General features: G+C 40.0%; 1 protein-coding gene across 2 annotated transcripts; it reads right to left on the bottom strand.

Annotated features, from left to right (window-relative positions):
• Positions 1 to 986: 986 nt before the first annotated feature.
• LOC121866260 (gastrula zinc finger protein XlCGF57.1-like) lies at positions 987 to 3,461 on the bottom strand. 2 transcript variants are annotated; one of them, XM_042365877.1, is made up of 2 exons: positions 1,243 to 3,461; positions 987 to 1,200 (listed from the first exon to the last, which is right to left on the bottom strand). In XM_042365877.1, exons 1-2 carry the CDS (start codon positions 2,969 to 2,971, stop codon positions 1,178 to 1,180), a joined length of 1,752 nt encoding a protein of 583 aa, XP_042221811.1. In that variant the 5' UTR covers positions 2,972 to 3,461; the 3' UTR covers positions 987 to 1,177. The 2 variants fall into 2 exon arrangements, with proteins under 2 accessions (XP_042221811.1, XP_042221810.1); XM_042365876.1 differs by having other exon boundaries at positions 987 to 3,461.
• Positions 3,462 to 16,849: the final 13,388 nt, after the last annotated feature.

Raw genomic sequence — 16,849 nt, 5'->3', positions numbered from 1 at the left:
TTTCCTGGTTAAGACCAAATGATTTTATTCAGCTGAGAGAAACACTTGACCTCTAGAGGGTTTGAGCTTATCTTCAATAAGTCTATGGTACAATTATGTGCACTATACATTGTTTCACTTAACACTGTACTTATGATACATTCATGATGCATTTACAGTGAGGTATACCTGTAGTGTGTTGTATACCTCTACCATGTATGTCAGGTATACCTGTAGTGTGTTGTATACCTCTACCATGTATGTCAGGTATACCTGTAGAGTGTAGTGTGTTATATACCTCTACCATGTATGTCAGGTATACCTGTAATGTGTTGTATACCTCTACCATGTATGTCAGGTATACCTGTAGTGTGTTGTATACCTCTACCATGTATGTCAGGTATACCTGTAGTGTGTTGTATACCTCTACCATGTATGTCAGGTATACCTGTACTGTGTTGTATACCTCTACCATGTATGTCAGGTATACCTGTAATGTGTTGTATACCTCTACCATGTATGTCAGGTATACCTGTAATGTGTTGTATACCTCTACCATGTATGTCAGGTATACCTGTAGTGTTGTATACCTCTACCATGTATGTAAGGTATACCTGTAGTGTTGTATACCTCTACCATGTATGTCAGGTATACCTGTAATGTGTTGTATACCACTACCATGTATGTCAGGTATACCTGTAATGTGTTGTATACCTCTACCATGTATGTCAGGTATACCTGTAATGTGTTGTACACCTCTACCATGTATGTCAGGTATACTGTACCTGTAATGTGTTGTGTATGTATACCTCTACCATGTATGTCAGGTATACCTGTAGTGTGTTGTATACCTCTACCATGTATGTCAGGTATACCTGTAGTGTGTTGTACACCTCTACCATGTATGTCAGGTATACCTGTAGTGTGTTGTATACCTCTACCATGTATGTCAGGTATACCTGTACTGTGTATGTCAGGTATACCCTCTACCATGTATGTCAGGTATACCTGTAGTGTGTTGTATACAGTACCTCTACCCTCACATTACTGATATTTATATAAGGTGATACATTAATTACTTACCAATACAGTACATGTGTTACTATTGATTACACTGGCCACAAACCTTCAGTCCCTACCTGTGCAGTATATAAACTTTACTCTTTATCAAAACCACAAATATTCCACAAAAACAGTTTCAGAATTCTTCCTTAACAAAATCTAGTTCTTCCTTAACAAAATCTAGTTCTTCCTTAACAAAATCTAGTTCTTCCTGGCACTCCATCTTTAAAGAAGATTGATCAATTATCTCCGGCTCTGGTGAAGCTTCTGTCTTACAAATGACTGAGAGTGTATCATAATTAGTCTCCTTTTTCACTCCTTCAGAGACACACATCTCCACTGTTGGTTGGCAAGACAAGCTCATGTCCTGGCAACTTTCATCTTCATAATGATGAGAGTTGACCACTTGGTCAGTCTGGTGACATCTCTGTGCATGTAATATAAAACTCTCATTCTCTTTAAAGTCTTTCATGCAACTTACACATTGGAAAGGTTTTTCTGGGTGATCTTTCTTGTGTCTTACTAGAAGATAACTTTTAGAAAAACCTTGATGACATTCTGAACACTGAAATGGTTTCTCTCCTGTATGAATTCTCATATGTTCCACTAAAGTCTGTTTACGTCTAAATCCTCTAAGACATTCTGAACACTGAAATGGTTTCTCTCCTGTATGAATTCTCATATGTCTCAATAAATTTTGTTTACTTCTAAATCCTTTAGGACATTCTGAACACTGAAATGGTTTCTCTCCTGTATGAATTCTCACATGTCTCAATAAATCTTGTTTACTTCTAAATCCTTTAGGACATTCTGAACACTGAAATGGTTTCTCTACTGCATGAATTCTCATATGTCTCAATAAATGGTGTTTACGTCTAAATCCTTTAAGACATTCTGAACACTGAAATGGTTTCTCTCCTGTATGAATTCTCATATGTCTCAATAAATTTTGTTTACTTCTAAATCCTTTAGGACATTCTGAACACTGAAATGGTTTCTCTCCTGTATGAATTCTCATATGTCTCAATAAATCTTGTTTACTTCTAAATCCTTTAGGACATTCTGAACACTGAAATGGTTTCTCTCCTGTATGAATTCTCACATGTCTCAATAAATCTTGTTTACTTCTAAATCCTTTAGGACATTCTGAACACTGAAATGGTTTCTCTCTAGTATGAATTCTCATATGACTCAATAAATCTTGTTTACTTCTAAATCCTTTAAGACATTCTGAACACTGAAATGGTTTCTCTCCTGTATGAATTCTCATATGTTCCACTAAATACTGTTTACGTCTAAATCCTTTAAGACATTCTGAACACTGAAATGGTTTCTCTCCTGTATGAATTCTCATATGTTCCACTAAAGTCTGTTTACTTCTAAATCCTTTAAGACATTCTGAACACTGAAATGGTTTCTCTCCTTTATGAATTACCATGTGTGTCAATAACCCCTGTTTACTACGAAAACCTTGATGACATTCTGAACACTGAAATGGTTTCTCTCCTGTATGAATTCTCATATGTTCCACTAAAGTCTGTTTACTTCTAAATCCTTTAAGACATTCTGAACACTGAAATGGCTTCTCTCCTGTATGAATTTTCATATGTTGCAGTAAATGCTGTTTACGTCTAAATCGTTTAAGGCATTCTGAACACTGAAATCGTTTCTCTCTAGTATGAATTCTCATATGACTCAATAACGCCTGTTTACGTCTAAATCCTTTAAGGCATTCTGAACACAGAAATGGTTTCTCTCCTTTATGAATTACCATGTGTGTCAATAACCCCTGTTTACTACAAAATCCTTTAAGACATTCTGAACACACAAACAGAGTCTGGTGTGAGTCATCTTTCACATGTGTTACTTGATGTGATTTTACAGACAATTCTCTGGGAGACTCTGCCTGTTCCTCTGAGAGACCTTCCATTATAAAACTGTGTGTATTGTGTGTTCAAAGGTTTTAGTGACACTTAACTGGCAAACTGTTTCCTCCTACAAGAACTATTAATGTCTTGTTACTGTTAATTATATTTGACAATGAAAACTGAAACATACATCAATTAGTGAATGTGATTTGCTGACATGATGTTGAGATGGGAGGACAGTGAGGAGGTAAGTGTGATGGAATATCCAGTTTGTCAAGTGACTACACCATTATTAACAAGGTTCCTCTATACCTCTTTGAACTAAATGTAAAAATTGGTGTAAAGAATGAGTTACACATACAACTATACTTGTCATTAACAAACACTGTTTATGACTTACAACATCCACTATAAAAACACTCAACAGAGAAGTGTACAAAAATTATACTGTACACTATTGTTATATGTGCAGTTCCTCTGGTGTACAGCAAACAATAACACTCAGGCTGACATAGTACAGTGATGGCTGGTAAACAATAATACTCAGGCTGATATACTGATGGCTGGTAAACAATAATACTCAGGCTGATATACTACTGTACTTGTGACGGCTGGTAAACAATAATACTCAGGCTGATATACTAGGGTACTTGTGACGGCTGGTAAACAATAATACTCAGGCTGATATACTAGGGTACTTGTGACGGCTGGTAAACAATAATACTCAGGCTGATATACTAGTGTACTTGTGACAGCTGGTAAACAATAATACTCAGGCTGATATACTAGTGTACTTGTGATGGCTGGTAAACAATAATACTCAGGCTGATATACTACTGTACTTGTGACAGCTGGTAAACAATAATACTCAGGCTGATATACTAGGGTACTTGTGACGGCTGGTAAACAATAATACTCAGGCTGATATACTAGTGTACTTGTGACGGCTGGTAAACAATAATACTCAGGCTGATATACTACTGTACTTGTGACGGCTGGTAAACTTTTACTACATGTGACAAAAGTTTCATGAGGGGAGAAATCTTTACAACATATTTCCACATCAAAGAATAATTTCTTGTCAACTTAGAATTGTTTCGTTCAGTTGGTAATACTTTGTCTATGTCCACTGTTGTTTACACCTGCACCAAACATAATGTTCTGCCTTTCCTAAATTCGTGACCAACAAAGTCATTGTTGAATACAATCTAGGATTGTCAAACAGAACCCTAACAACTGTAACCAGGCAAGAACTTTATGATGAATTTGAAGCAAGCAGACAAGTGGAAACAGTGAAGTTCTAATACACTGAACTTAACAAATAATGTTTTGGAAAAATTTTTAACGCTCAACACCACAATAACCTGATCACTGGGGTCTGATAAACACCTCTGTGACCTCTACTCTGCAATATTTTTTGCACTACCATTTAAAGGATGACTATGGGGTGCACAATAAACTAGCAGCTTTCCATGGCAATCAGTGTTGTCACAATTTACTGCTTGTCTTCCCACTGCCATTTGTTTTTTCACTCCATATCTGTGGAAGTAAAGTAGAACATATTAGTGAAATAATATAAGAGAGTTCCTTTAAATAACTGAAGATACACCTCACCCACACACAAAACACCAGTACAGGTTTGTATTCCTCAAATACCTAATGTTAGTAAAAATTATCACTAAACGAGGGATAACAGCAAAGGGCGAACAACAGGTTCACCCAGCAGGGCAGTACACACTGTGCTCCCTAATAAACCAGTTAGTTATAAATGGTTTCAAAATTAAACGATTGGTTTATTATATACAGTAAACGATGTGGTTCAGAGTTAAATGATTTAATGAGCACAAGGTGAGTCGAATTCAATCAAATTGCATACATCATAAATGAACAAAAATGGTTTAGATAAACAATAAAAATGATACTTAACATATCCAGGGTGTCTACTGGCCAGAGAAAAAAAATCCTTGATTATCCAGGTTTTCCAGACGTAAATTTAAAAAAATTCCAGGTACATGAATTTGGTATTTATTACCGTATATACTCGTCTATAATTCTATCTCGTTTATAGGTCGACCCTGAGTTTTTTACCAAGAAATCGTTAATTTATGATATGCCTCGTTTATAGGTCGACCCAAGTTTTTGAGGGTAATGGAACAACAAAACCTTCACTAAAAACACTCTATGTCCTAAAAACTGAGGGTCGCCGTACCTGAAACACGAGTGCCGAAGGCAAATTGTTTACTATTTATTATTACGACACTTTACACTGAAACGCGGGTAGTTTCAACAAAAATATTGTATATTTCCATTCAAGTATTTATTCAAGTCAATTAGGAGGGAATATTATTGTAATACAACAGTTTTTTAACTGAAAACCATTCGAAAATCGATTACGGTAACATCTTTTGAACGAAAGAAAGCAAGTCATTGTTTTCGTCACGATTTTATCCCACTTTCCACTGTAATACGTACGTCATTTCAGCAAAAATATTACATTTCCTTGAATGTATTATATCAAGCACAGTATGAATAGAATATCATTGTAATATAACAGTATTTTAACCGAAAACTGTTAAAAAAACGAGTAACATCTCTTGAACATCAGAAGGTTAGGTAAAGTCTTTTGTTTTCGTCATGTAGTTTATCCTATTTTACATTGAAATACATCACGTTTCAGCAAAACTACTATTTATTTCTGAGAATATGGAAATGTAATATTTTTTGCTGAAATAACGTACGTATTACAATGGAAAGTGGGATAAAATCGTGACGAAAACAATGACTTTCGCTTTCTTTCGTTCAAAAGATGTTACCGTAATCACTTTTCGAATGGTTTTCACTTAAAAAACTGTTGTATTACAATAATATTCTGTCCTAATTCACTTGTGATGTAACAGTTTTTTAACTGAAAACGATTCGAAAAACACGTGTACCATCTAGCTGATACGGCAGAGCCCAGGTCGCGGAGGCTTTGTTTTTGCATCGGCCATTCTTAAGCAGCCTTTAATATTAGCGTACGTTGAAATTGTGTTTACCGGTATATTCTTATTTTCTTGCTTCTTATTTTACAGAAATATGACAAGTTTGTATATAATAATACAATGTAACCGGACTTTTAATTTACAAGTACAGTCATGCGCCGGTTAACGTCCAATCGCATATACGTCCGAGCCCCCAAAAAAAAATCCGTGACGCCTGCTGGACCACCACTCCACGACCCCCTGACGGAGCAATTTTTTTTTTTTTAACAGGGATTAGCCCACCTGGGCATAGATCACTGACCCACATCAGGGCCTGGGGGGCGAAAATGTAATAGTAATAATAATTATAATAATAATAATTATTCATAGTAAATAAAAATTTTAATAAAAATACACCAAAATAAAATAATGATAACATTAATAATAATAATAATATATAATAATAAAAGTAATAAAAATACTGTACTATAATAATAAAATAATAATAATAATAATAAAGAAATACAAGAATGAAAAAAAAAAGATCAAAAGTGAGAAACACGACCTCGAGTCCTAGACCTATGAATTATTTTTATTATTATAATTTTTATTATATTCGCCCCCCCAGGCCCTGATGTGGGCCAGTGATCTATGCCCTGGTGGGCTAATACACATATATAATAATAAAAAAAAAAAAAAAAAACATTCTGAAAACAGAAAAATTACGAAATGCCTCTGGCCCCTAGCATTTTGGATAAGGGATTGTCAAACTGTACCATAAAAAATAAATGTGCAATTTGGTTTAAATTTTTTGACACACTATTAGCATAATATTAAACACATAAATGAACATGACACTACATAGAACTTACTAGAACCTGACCTAATAGGTTGGGTTTGTTAGGTCAGGTTCTATTAGGTTCTATGCATTATCATGTTAATTTAAGTGTTACAGAACTTACCTTAATATTGAGGTTGATATAAATCACCAATGGCAAGGAGGAATACGTGGAAGCGTTCACCATCATTTAGGAAACGTCTCTTGAAAAGGGATTCAGCGAGGTAAACAACAAAAATGGAGCCGGGAGGAGAATTGTGAAGCAGGTTAGAGTAAATAAAATAAATACTTACATCTTAACAGAAAGTTGTCGTTTCTCTTAATATACTTAAAATCATCAAAACAATAAGTACAGCAAAAATAAAGAAAATCAACAAATAACGGTGAATTTTTATCTTGCACAGGTATTTCTCTCGCTGTTATTAATATGTATTTCGCAATGTTTAGACAATTCTAAGACCTTTATCATCTGTGATATTTACACCAGAAATTAAGGATAACCGAGATATTAATTTTTCTTTATTATTAGATTTGGTCAGTCACAAGTGTGGCCATTTGTTGTTTACGTCTCACAGAGAAGGTCTGACCACCCATCACACGGTGCTCTTTACCTCCATGTTGGCTTCTTGAGCGTCTACAGCACATGTGGGGGATGTTGTGGGAGTTTCTTATTGACTATAGTGATAGGAGACTTATAATTGGGCAAGAGTTTTTTGTCTTAGCCAATGAACAATACGTAGGTGAGTCGGGAGCGGAGACTTGATTTTTCAATACCAGAATAACCAGATATGGCCGAACAGGTGGAAAGAGCTGTGCCGACAATGTGATAGAGATTATTTTACCTCAAGTGCAGAGTTTCATCAGAAAATAGTGTTAGGTTAGGTTAGGTTAGGTTAGGTTAGGTCAGGTCAGGTTAGGATAGGTTAGGTCAGGTTAGGATAGGTTAGGTTAGGTAGTGTTAGGATAGGTTAGGATAGGTTAGGTTAGTTAGTGTTAAGTTAGGATAGGTTAGGTTATGTTTGGTTGGTTTGTGGATTTTTATTTAAGGATTTACTCGAGATAAAAGAATCGTTAAGATTGATGGGTAGGGTGGAGGGGGGGGTCTAAAAAACTATTGATTTCCGGTAGAAATTAATATCTAATCCGTTCGAAACTCATCAAATAACATGGGGGAAACATATTTCTAATATCCAAACAAAGACCGGTGCGTTAGTGAAAATTGACCCAAACAACTTCTGGTGGTAGCCGTTATCTACACCTTTACTTAACCATATTTCTGCTGTGCATGGAAAGTTTCATTATAAATGAGGCGACATTTACCAGAACCTAATAAAACCTGGGTATTTTTGCGTTTACACACCGCACATTCCTACCACTAATCTATTATCATATTCTAATAAGAAGTCTAATTATAAGATAATTTTCATCTAATTACATTACCATCGGAAATGTATAATAACGGAGATAGCATATCCAAAATGTTCTCAATTTTTTCCATTAATCTTCCGCCATTATCACCTACATCACCTCTCACACTGGCGTCTCCTGCATATCCTTCATAAATCATCAAGCGCATGCGTTCCCATACACGCCACATGGCCAATCAAAAGCGTTTTTGTTTTTGCAACTAATTAAAATGATTTTGGGTTTAATTCGCGGTATATTTGGCCCACTCAAATTCAAGTTTTATTTTGTGTCTCATATTTCGAAATTCAAGTTCAGTTTCGACCATAGAAGTCTGCAATAGGTGTCACTTAAATTATATGGAGCTGATTGCGGATTTTTGGGAATAAAACGGAATTGACTATAGTAATTTTTCGATCACATGGTGTTCTTCCAACCTCAGTAAAGTGTACTAAGAGCAAGACTGAATGTGAATATCGCAAAGACCAACATATGTGGCGCTGTGTAAGAATCTCAGAATCCAACGACGAACAAGAACCAGGCCAATAAGGCAAGAAATAGGTGATTCCATCATGTGGTGAGAGTCAGTTAGGTTAGGCTAGGCTAGGTTTGGTTTTGGTTTTTTCTAGTGGGTTTTTTTTTTGGTGTATTTTGCCATGATTTTTTTTTCGGAAAATGTCCAACGAAAAAAAGTTGATAAAAAAAAACCCCGGCTAATATCCGCCAGAAATGAAGGTCATATTCGGTCTAAACACACACATACACTAGAAAAATATACTTTTTACTTTCTAACAGTGCGGCATGACAGCGCAAATTTACCAAAACCTGACCTAACCAACCAAAGAAACCTACCTAACCTAACTTCCTAGCTGGGGACGGATCCCCCCCCCCCTCCTCCATCATATTAAACAGAAAGTACTTAACCAATCAAAGTGCACTCACGGTAAAATAGCATTAGTGGGACCTTAGCCGGTCACGGCAAAATATCCAGTGTCATAAATTAGTTTATGGCCCCAAGTTGGTGGTTGAGGCACACAACTGTGTAAGTTACCTGTGTTGTGAGAGTTGGACGGTCAACTCCTGCTCGGCCCGGACACGTGTCCTCCTTCCTCCTGTACTAACACCAACCGACCAAGCCGATAACATTAATAAAATAATAACCGTTGTACTGTACCGCCAGTCTCTTTTGTTGTGACTTGTAACATGGTTCTTGTGACTCATCTTTTTCTTTGGTCTTTATTATATTTGTAGAATATTTTTACTTCTTTCTATTTAATATTGTGGATTTTATTTACATTTAAGTGCTAATATAAATAGTTATGGGTGGTAGAGCTATTGTACAGATTTTCAATCTTGGCCCAACAGGCAGTAGACTAGGGAAAATATTGAAAGACCCAGAACAAATTTCAATAGTAATTAATTTAACGTCATTCAACTTGAAACCATGACTCAAATAAAATACAGTATACAATTGCTGCAGCTTCTGAGAATGGAGGGGGGGGGGAGGAGTTGTGGGGTATGGGATGTTTGGTTCTCACTCAGGATGGGATGGAGAAAGGAAACTCACAATGTGCTCTCTGTATACATGTTGTATTGGATGTACAATGTAGCTTGGTGCTGGGAAGGCAGCGTGGTTACAAGCATGATGTAGAGAGAGCTGGTTGGTGAGGGTGTAGTGGATTCCTCCCCACCAAACGCTGTGTCGCTGACTAGCTGACCCCCGCGAATCTCTCAGCTATCCCTCGTGGTCAAGGTCAGGTAACCAGCGCCCCCAAAGCGGAGGTGCCACGCCTACCCCCGCTATATAAGACCACACCTGGCCGTGACCTGCCCCCTGACCCTCTCTCACCATGAACGGTTACGAGTTTGATAACGTGGCGCGGATACGCCGACCTGCCCCAAGAAATTAAACCTCCTAGTTCTCAAGAAGTTCTTTGAAACTAATGAGATCGTGGGGTTCACCAAGGTGGAATGACTGAAGCTCCATGGTGACATCAAGATCACCTTCGCCGAGAAGGGTATGCCCGTACAGCTCGCGGAGATCCCAGACATCAACGGCATTCCATTTAAAATGATTTCTTTTTTTTTTTACGGGAATTAGCCAACCCGGGCACAGGTCAAACGACCCACAACGGAGCCTGGGGGGCGAAAAAAAAAGAACGGAAAGAAATTGAAAATATAGAAAAAAAAGGTTATACTGTATTAATCTACACCACGAAGATGCCGGAAAACCAGCTTTTTAAAGTGAGACAGATTGTAAGACCATGGAAACACAGAAGAAGGCAGAGCATTCCACAGTTTGGCTGTGTGAGGAAAGAAGGAGGTACTATAACGGGTTATTCTCGTGTGACCGATATCCACAGAGAAATGGTGGGCACCGCGGGCAAGACGTGTGTTACGAACCCACGGCCTTACCGGCGGTACACAGGATGCCGAATCCCCTGAACATTGTCCGTTAAAGTACCTGTAAAAGAGAGAGAGTGAAGCAACATTGCGGCGAAGAGAAAGGGGAGAGAGATTGTCGACTAAAGGAAGAGAGTTAAGAAGACGAAATGCCTTTGATTCCACCCTATCTAACAGTTGGACAGAAGAAGAGCCACCCCAGATATGAGAGCAGTACTCCAAGTTAGGACGAATGAATCCCTTATATACTTGGAGCAACTGCTCGGGAGTGAAGTAGCTGCGGCATCTGTACAGCATTCCCAACTTTCGGGAGGCAGCTTTAGTTATAAAGGATGTGTGATTTCCAGGACATATTGGAGGAAATGGTGAGGCCATACCCTGTCAAATGCTTTGGAGATGTCGAGGGCCACGACAAAAGTTTCCCCATAATCCGTAAGAGAGGATGACCAAAGATGGGTGCAATAGGAGAGCAGATCACCAGTAGATCGTGCCTGGCGAAAGCCATACTGGTGATACGACAAAAGAGAAAGGCGTTCAAGGTGACGGAGAAAATGGGAGTTCAAGATAGTTTCGAAAATCTTAGAGAGGGATGAAGTTAGGGCAATGGGGCGATAGTTAGAGGGATTAGAATGGTCACCCTTCTTCGGGATGGGCTGAACCAAGGCATGCTTCCAAGAAGAAGGAAAAGTTTTGGTTTTGAGGCAAAGGCAAAAGAGGCGAGCAAGCACAGGGGCCAGGGCTTCAGCACACTCCCTCAGAACACGAGGGGGTATTCCGTCCGGTCCATGCGCCTTACTCACATCCAACCTGGATAACACACTGGCAACCCTGCGAGTGGAGATTATAGGAAAGTGCATAGGTTCAGTAGGAGGTGCAGGGGTAGGAGGGGTAGAGTGGGAATCGTCTAAGGTGGAATTAGAGGAGAATAAGGTGCCAAAGAGGTTGGCTTTCTCAGGGGGAGAGTTGGCTATAGAGTTATTGGGACAGAAGAGGGGAGGAAAAGAAGGCATGCAGAAGTTGTTACAGATGTTTTTGGCTAAGGACCAGAAGGATTTACTAGAGGAAGAATTAGTCAGGACAGCAGTCTTTCTTTTAATAAAATTCCGCTTGGCCCTACGAAGAATAGCCTTACAACGATTCCTAGAAGTAATGAAAGAGGTGTGGGTAATAGGAGGAGATAGTTTCATAGCTCGATATGCCCTATCTCTCACCCTGCAAGCAAGAGAGCAGGAGCGATCAAACCATGATTGTAATGTGAAAGTTTTGGTAGAAGATGGGATAAATGCACTCATACCGCCCTGTATAACCCCAGCAATGCTGTCAACACATACTGAGGCATCCCGAGTGGAAAAGCAATATTCATCCCAAGGAAAGTCGGTGAAGAATTCTCGCAAGGATTGCCAGCTTGCCCTCCGATAGTGCCATAGCTGACGTTTAGAGGGGGGAGGGGGAGGTGGTCGTGCCCAGTTTGATTTAATAGAAATAAGGTTGTGATCAGAAGACCCTAAGGGGGCAAAAATTGAGTATGAAAAGTGTGAGGGGTTAGAGGTAAAACAAAGATCAAGAATGTTAGCAAGTTGATCGTGTCAATCAGGAACGCGTGTAGGGTCTTTGATTATTTGTTCCAAATCATTAAGTAAGGAAAAAGAGAGTGCCTCAGCTCCACCTGGGTCACCCCTTGCAGAGCCAAGCCACTCTCTGTGATATACATTGAAATCCCCTAGGTAGAGGATCTCGGTGTTGGGGTCTGTGGATAGCAACAACTCATGGCAAGAAGTGAGATAGTCAAAGAGTTCAAAATAGTTGGTAGAGTTGGGAGAACAGTATAGGAAACAAAGAAAAATAGTCACAGTAGGTAGAGATATTTTGAGCCAGATGACATCATAAAGGGGAGATTCAAGATCCGTGAGTCGGGCTATAGGTGTACGTGTATTGCAGTAGGCGCATACACCTCCCTTAGAACGGAAGTAGGTATAAAGGTTGTAGTTAGAGACTTGAAAAGGTTTGGGTGAAGCTGCTTTGGTCAGTTGAAGTTCGGAGAGTAGTAAGAGATCGGGGGAAGAGGTTGATAGATGGTGCTCCACAGAAGAAAAATTGGATCTCAGTCCGCGAATGTTGGAGAAATGAAGCGTGAAAAAAGCCGATCCTCCAGCAACCGTAGTGGCGTCAGTTGAGGCCCCAGTAGCTTGATGATGATCAGGCCGGCCCTGGGGTCCACAACCTTCCCGACCAGTGGGACCCATCCGAGAAGGCCCCGCTTCAGTATTAATATCAACTGACATAGGAGAATAAAATAGAATGAATAAAACAGATCAAGAATGAGTAAGGTTTTAGTTGTGGTGTTGTCAATAGTAAGAGAGACAGTTGAGACCCTGCAATTGTGTGTAAATGAGGCAGAAAGATAGATCAGCAACCTGGGACTTGGTCACAATTTTCGTGATGCCATATAGCAGCAGGGTCTACCATTAGACAACACATTATGCTTCCAATATCTTCCCAGGTGGTAGTACCTCCCTGTTTGGTAGCTGCCTACTACCTACAAGTGGGACAACCTGAAGCTGAGAGTAATCTCCCACGCCGAAATTGCCCACGTGGACCAAGCAGAGCTGAGTGAGCTCCTCAAGGGGCAACTCCAAGTTGTGAAGAAGCTGTCCGACACCACTGCCCTCGTCGGACACCATTCAACCTTACCCAAGGAGGCTCAACTGGCGTGGGTAACTGTGCCAGTCAAGCCCTACTGCAGACCGAAACGCTGTTACAAATGCCAGCACTACGGACTCACTGTCAACAAGTGTGAGGCGCAGGAGGACACCTGCTCCCTGTGTGGCAGCCCCGGACACCGTTACACTGTCTGCCCCAACACAGTAAAAAAAATGCGCTGCCTGTGGCGGCCCACATTCCTCTGCCGATCGGACCTGCCCGAAATGGAAGGAGGAATGCAGGATAGCCAAGGCTCGACTCGACAAGAAACTGAGCTGCAAAGAGGCCCTCCTTGCTATGCGCTCCCAAGACAAGAAAAAACCAGTAGAAAAGAAAAACCAAGAAAAGAAAACCCAAGAAATGAAAACTCAAGAAAAGACACCCGCCACACAGAATCAAGAACACCACGAGGCCAGTGGAGCTGAAGCCCACGTGGTCAACCTCACTGTCTCCGACTTCTTCCACACCTATGAGGACATAAGACACGAGGAAGACGAACAACAAGACCCAAACACGAATGAATGGACACTTCAAGAGAGCAAGAAGAGGAGGAGAGTTAGAAGAAAATCAACTTCAAGCTAAGAAGAATACCAAGACATTTCCTCCAAACAAGAAAACAACACACACAATCAAGCCGACCAAGCACTGAGAAACCATGGCCCAACCCAACACGCACCTCACGCTTGACCTGATGCTAACCTGACTCTGTCCTGCCACCTCCTCGCAGCGTCCAGGCGAGTTGCTGCTGTCTCCAACTTAAACTCCCTCACGCATGTGTTGATTAGCTACTGCACCTATTCTCTCCTCCTAAAATTCACTTCAATCCTCCCTTTATCCTTCCCCCCTGTCACTAGCATTTTATGTATGTATGTACCTGCCCCTTCTAGCTACAGCCGCAGCAAGCAACACCTCCTCTGAGCACCCTCACCAACCAGCCTCCCTACTCACGCTTGTAACCACGCTGCCTCCTCGCAGCACCAGCCACCAAGCTGCATTGTACATCCAACATAATATGTATACAAAGAGCACATTGTGAATTTTTTTTCTCCATCCCATCCCGAGTATGAACCAATAACCCGTACCCCACAATTGGTGACCCCGGAGATTCGCACTCACACAGGATGGAGGAGAAACATCTCATGTAAACCTACAAGGGTGCTCAGAGGAGGACCAGCTTGTGGGTCGCCATGCTCGCCGGCGAGAGCAAGGGCCGCCAGGCAGGAGGAGGAGGAGATGTTGCTTGCTGGTTGGTGTAGGTAGAAAGAGAGGTAGGTCACCACGAGGTCAGGTCTTATATAACGGAGGTAGGCGTGGCTTAATAGTTGACCTCCATCATGTAAGGCGGCGCTGGTTGACCTAGACCACGAGGCATACACTGGGGAATTCGCGGGGTCGGCTACTCAACGACAAGTGTTTGTAGGGGAGGAATCCACTACAGAGTTACTACTATGACAAGAGACGTTACCTGGACAAACTCTCTCTTGAATGTCATGAACACTAATACTGACATGTTCCTTGATAATAGAGATGAGTTTGAAACACTTCTGAAGGTACACCAACCCAATATTTTAGGAGTTATATAACTGTTGTACAAGAAGAGGAGAATCGACCCAGAGGAATGCGAGTTCAGCATTGCTGGATATGACTCATTTACAAACCTTTCTCAAGAAACTTGGAAGAATGGTGTGGTTATCTATGCTAGGCAAGATCTTAGAGCTAGCCAGGCGAGGGTACTTAGGAGAGGATGTATTTTGAAGAGTCCAAGTGGTGTAAAAATAAATTAAAGGGAGGGGACTTACTTATTGTCAGGTGTATCTGCAGATCCCCAAACTGTAGCCCACTAAATGTTCAATAAACATGGATAACAATAATCTAATAAATACTTAGAACACATAAAATCAAACTATTAACATAGGTAATGTACACTTACTAGTGTCATGGCCACTACTGAATAACCTTCCTCTTTCAGCAGTGCTCCAACTTCTAGACCCATTAATCAGACTCATGTTCTGAAATAACAGCTGTGGTTAACAGACCAGGATCATGTAGACAAATCTTGCTGCCTCTGGCTGACAGTCGAAGATGACATTCTATAAATACACTGTGAGAATACACCCAAGGAAACTATTCATTATACTGTGCAAATTGATTTAGGACTGAGAAATACTACTTTATAACAACTATTATATTTACAATAAAACAAAGAGCACAGACATTGACACTGCATGGCCTTGTGGCCCAACTGATTTAGTAATTTATCAATCTTAATCTCAAAACATGGCTCTTCCTCCACTCACAGAAGTATCACTTAGTATTCACCCTAAATACTAGCGAGTAAATTAATACCAAAATGCAGGATATACAGCACAATGGATGAGCCAAGATTACAATCACATTCAAGGACATTATCTAGGAGAGCTCTTCTTCCTATCTCTTACTAAAGAAATTAACATCTCAAGGTAGCTTATAAAGTTTTCAACATTTGTAAATTTAGATAACTTTTCAAAATACTCTTTTATTTCTCCATAATATACAACAATGAGGTAAATTACTAGACCTATAACAAGCAATACATTCATTGCTAGTTTTCATCACATCATTTTTTTTTTCAATCTTTGTCACATGATTGAAATTGTATACAAGTACCACAATGGCAGTCAGCACTACACATGGTCTACCTGCAGCATGATCTACACAACAATTTCTTCCATTAACATGAGTGTTACAGTACATTAAACCTCACTGGTATTGTACCTCTAATACTGTCACCTTCTCTGTTGACACAATTGGGAGGGTGCCAGGAAGATCATATACCTGCCTCTCGGTACAGTGTCCTGACAAGGAAGGTGGCAGAAGGGTTGTCATACTGGTCTGGCCGATAGCTTACTGGTCGCTGGTTTGTGTCAACACTGAAGAAGCAATGTATGACTGAGATACAGAGTTTCATACCAGCAGTATATACTGTATTTCCACTGGCTTGTCATAAAACACCCAATTGACTTTCAAATATCCAATAGTGAGATTTACCTTTCCTGTCTGTAGTAAATTGTATGATATGCCCACAGGGCCTGAAGACAATGAAGTACATAGGTATACAGTATACTAAATTGGTTTACAGTACAAACACTAATGGACTTCAATAAACTGTGCTGCCAGCTGGGAAGTGACTTGGTTATAGCAGCAATCACAATCATCACCATCGTCTTACAGCCATTTTCCACACTAGTCTGGGATAGCCTTGAATACCTTTTGGAGGCTTTCTATGAGGCGTGGTCTATACAGGCCATAAAATCTTATATGAATTAAACATATAAAAATGGGCTGCTTACTAGATATAAAATATTAGTTACAGAACAATACAGTCACTCCTCCACGTGGCAACACTCCACTTGTATTACTTATTGGTTGTTATCCTGTACAGTACTGTATAACGCTAAGTCAGGCACACCATCAAGCCTTTCGTAACATCTACAGTCTGCGCGGAATGTTAAGTCACGATAGGGCCGACGAACTAAGTTCTCGCAAAAATAATATCATATGTTGTGAAGCCTGTCCTGGCGAGATGTCAAAACGCTTGGTTTGTTGGCAAGTGCTGACATTTGGCAACTGAGAACATGTCACGGCTTGTAGTCAGT

Source organism: Homarus americanus, unplaced genomic scaffold (assembly GCF_018991925.1).
Source record: "Homarus americanus isolate GMGI-L3 unplaced genomic scaffold, GMGI_Hamer_2.0 scaffold13628, whole genome shotgun sequence".
Taxonomy (NCBI): domain Eukaryota; kingdom Metazoa; phylum Arthropoda; class Malacostraca; order Decapoda; family Nephropidae; genus Homarus; species Homarus americanus.
The sequence above is the reverse complement of the archived record's forward strand: the minus strand, read 5'-3'. Positions and strand labels throughout refer to the sequence as shown.

Coding starts and splice junctions, on each gene's coding strand:
- LOC121866260 (XM_042365876.1), bottom strand. CDS start 2,971: ATGGAAGGTCTCTCAGAGGAACAGGCAGAGTCTCCCAGAGAATTGTCT.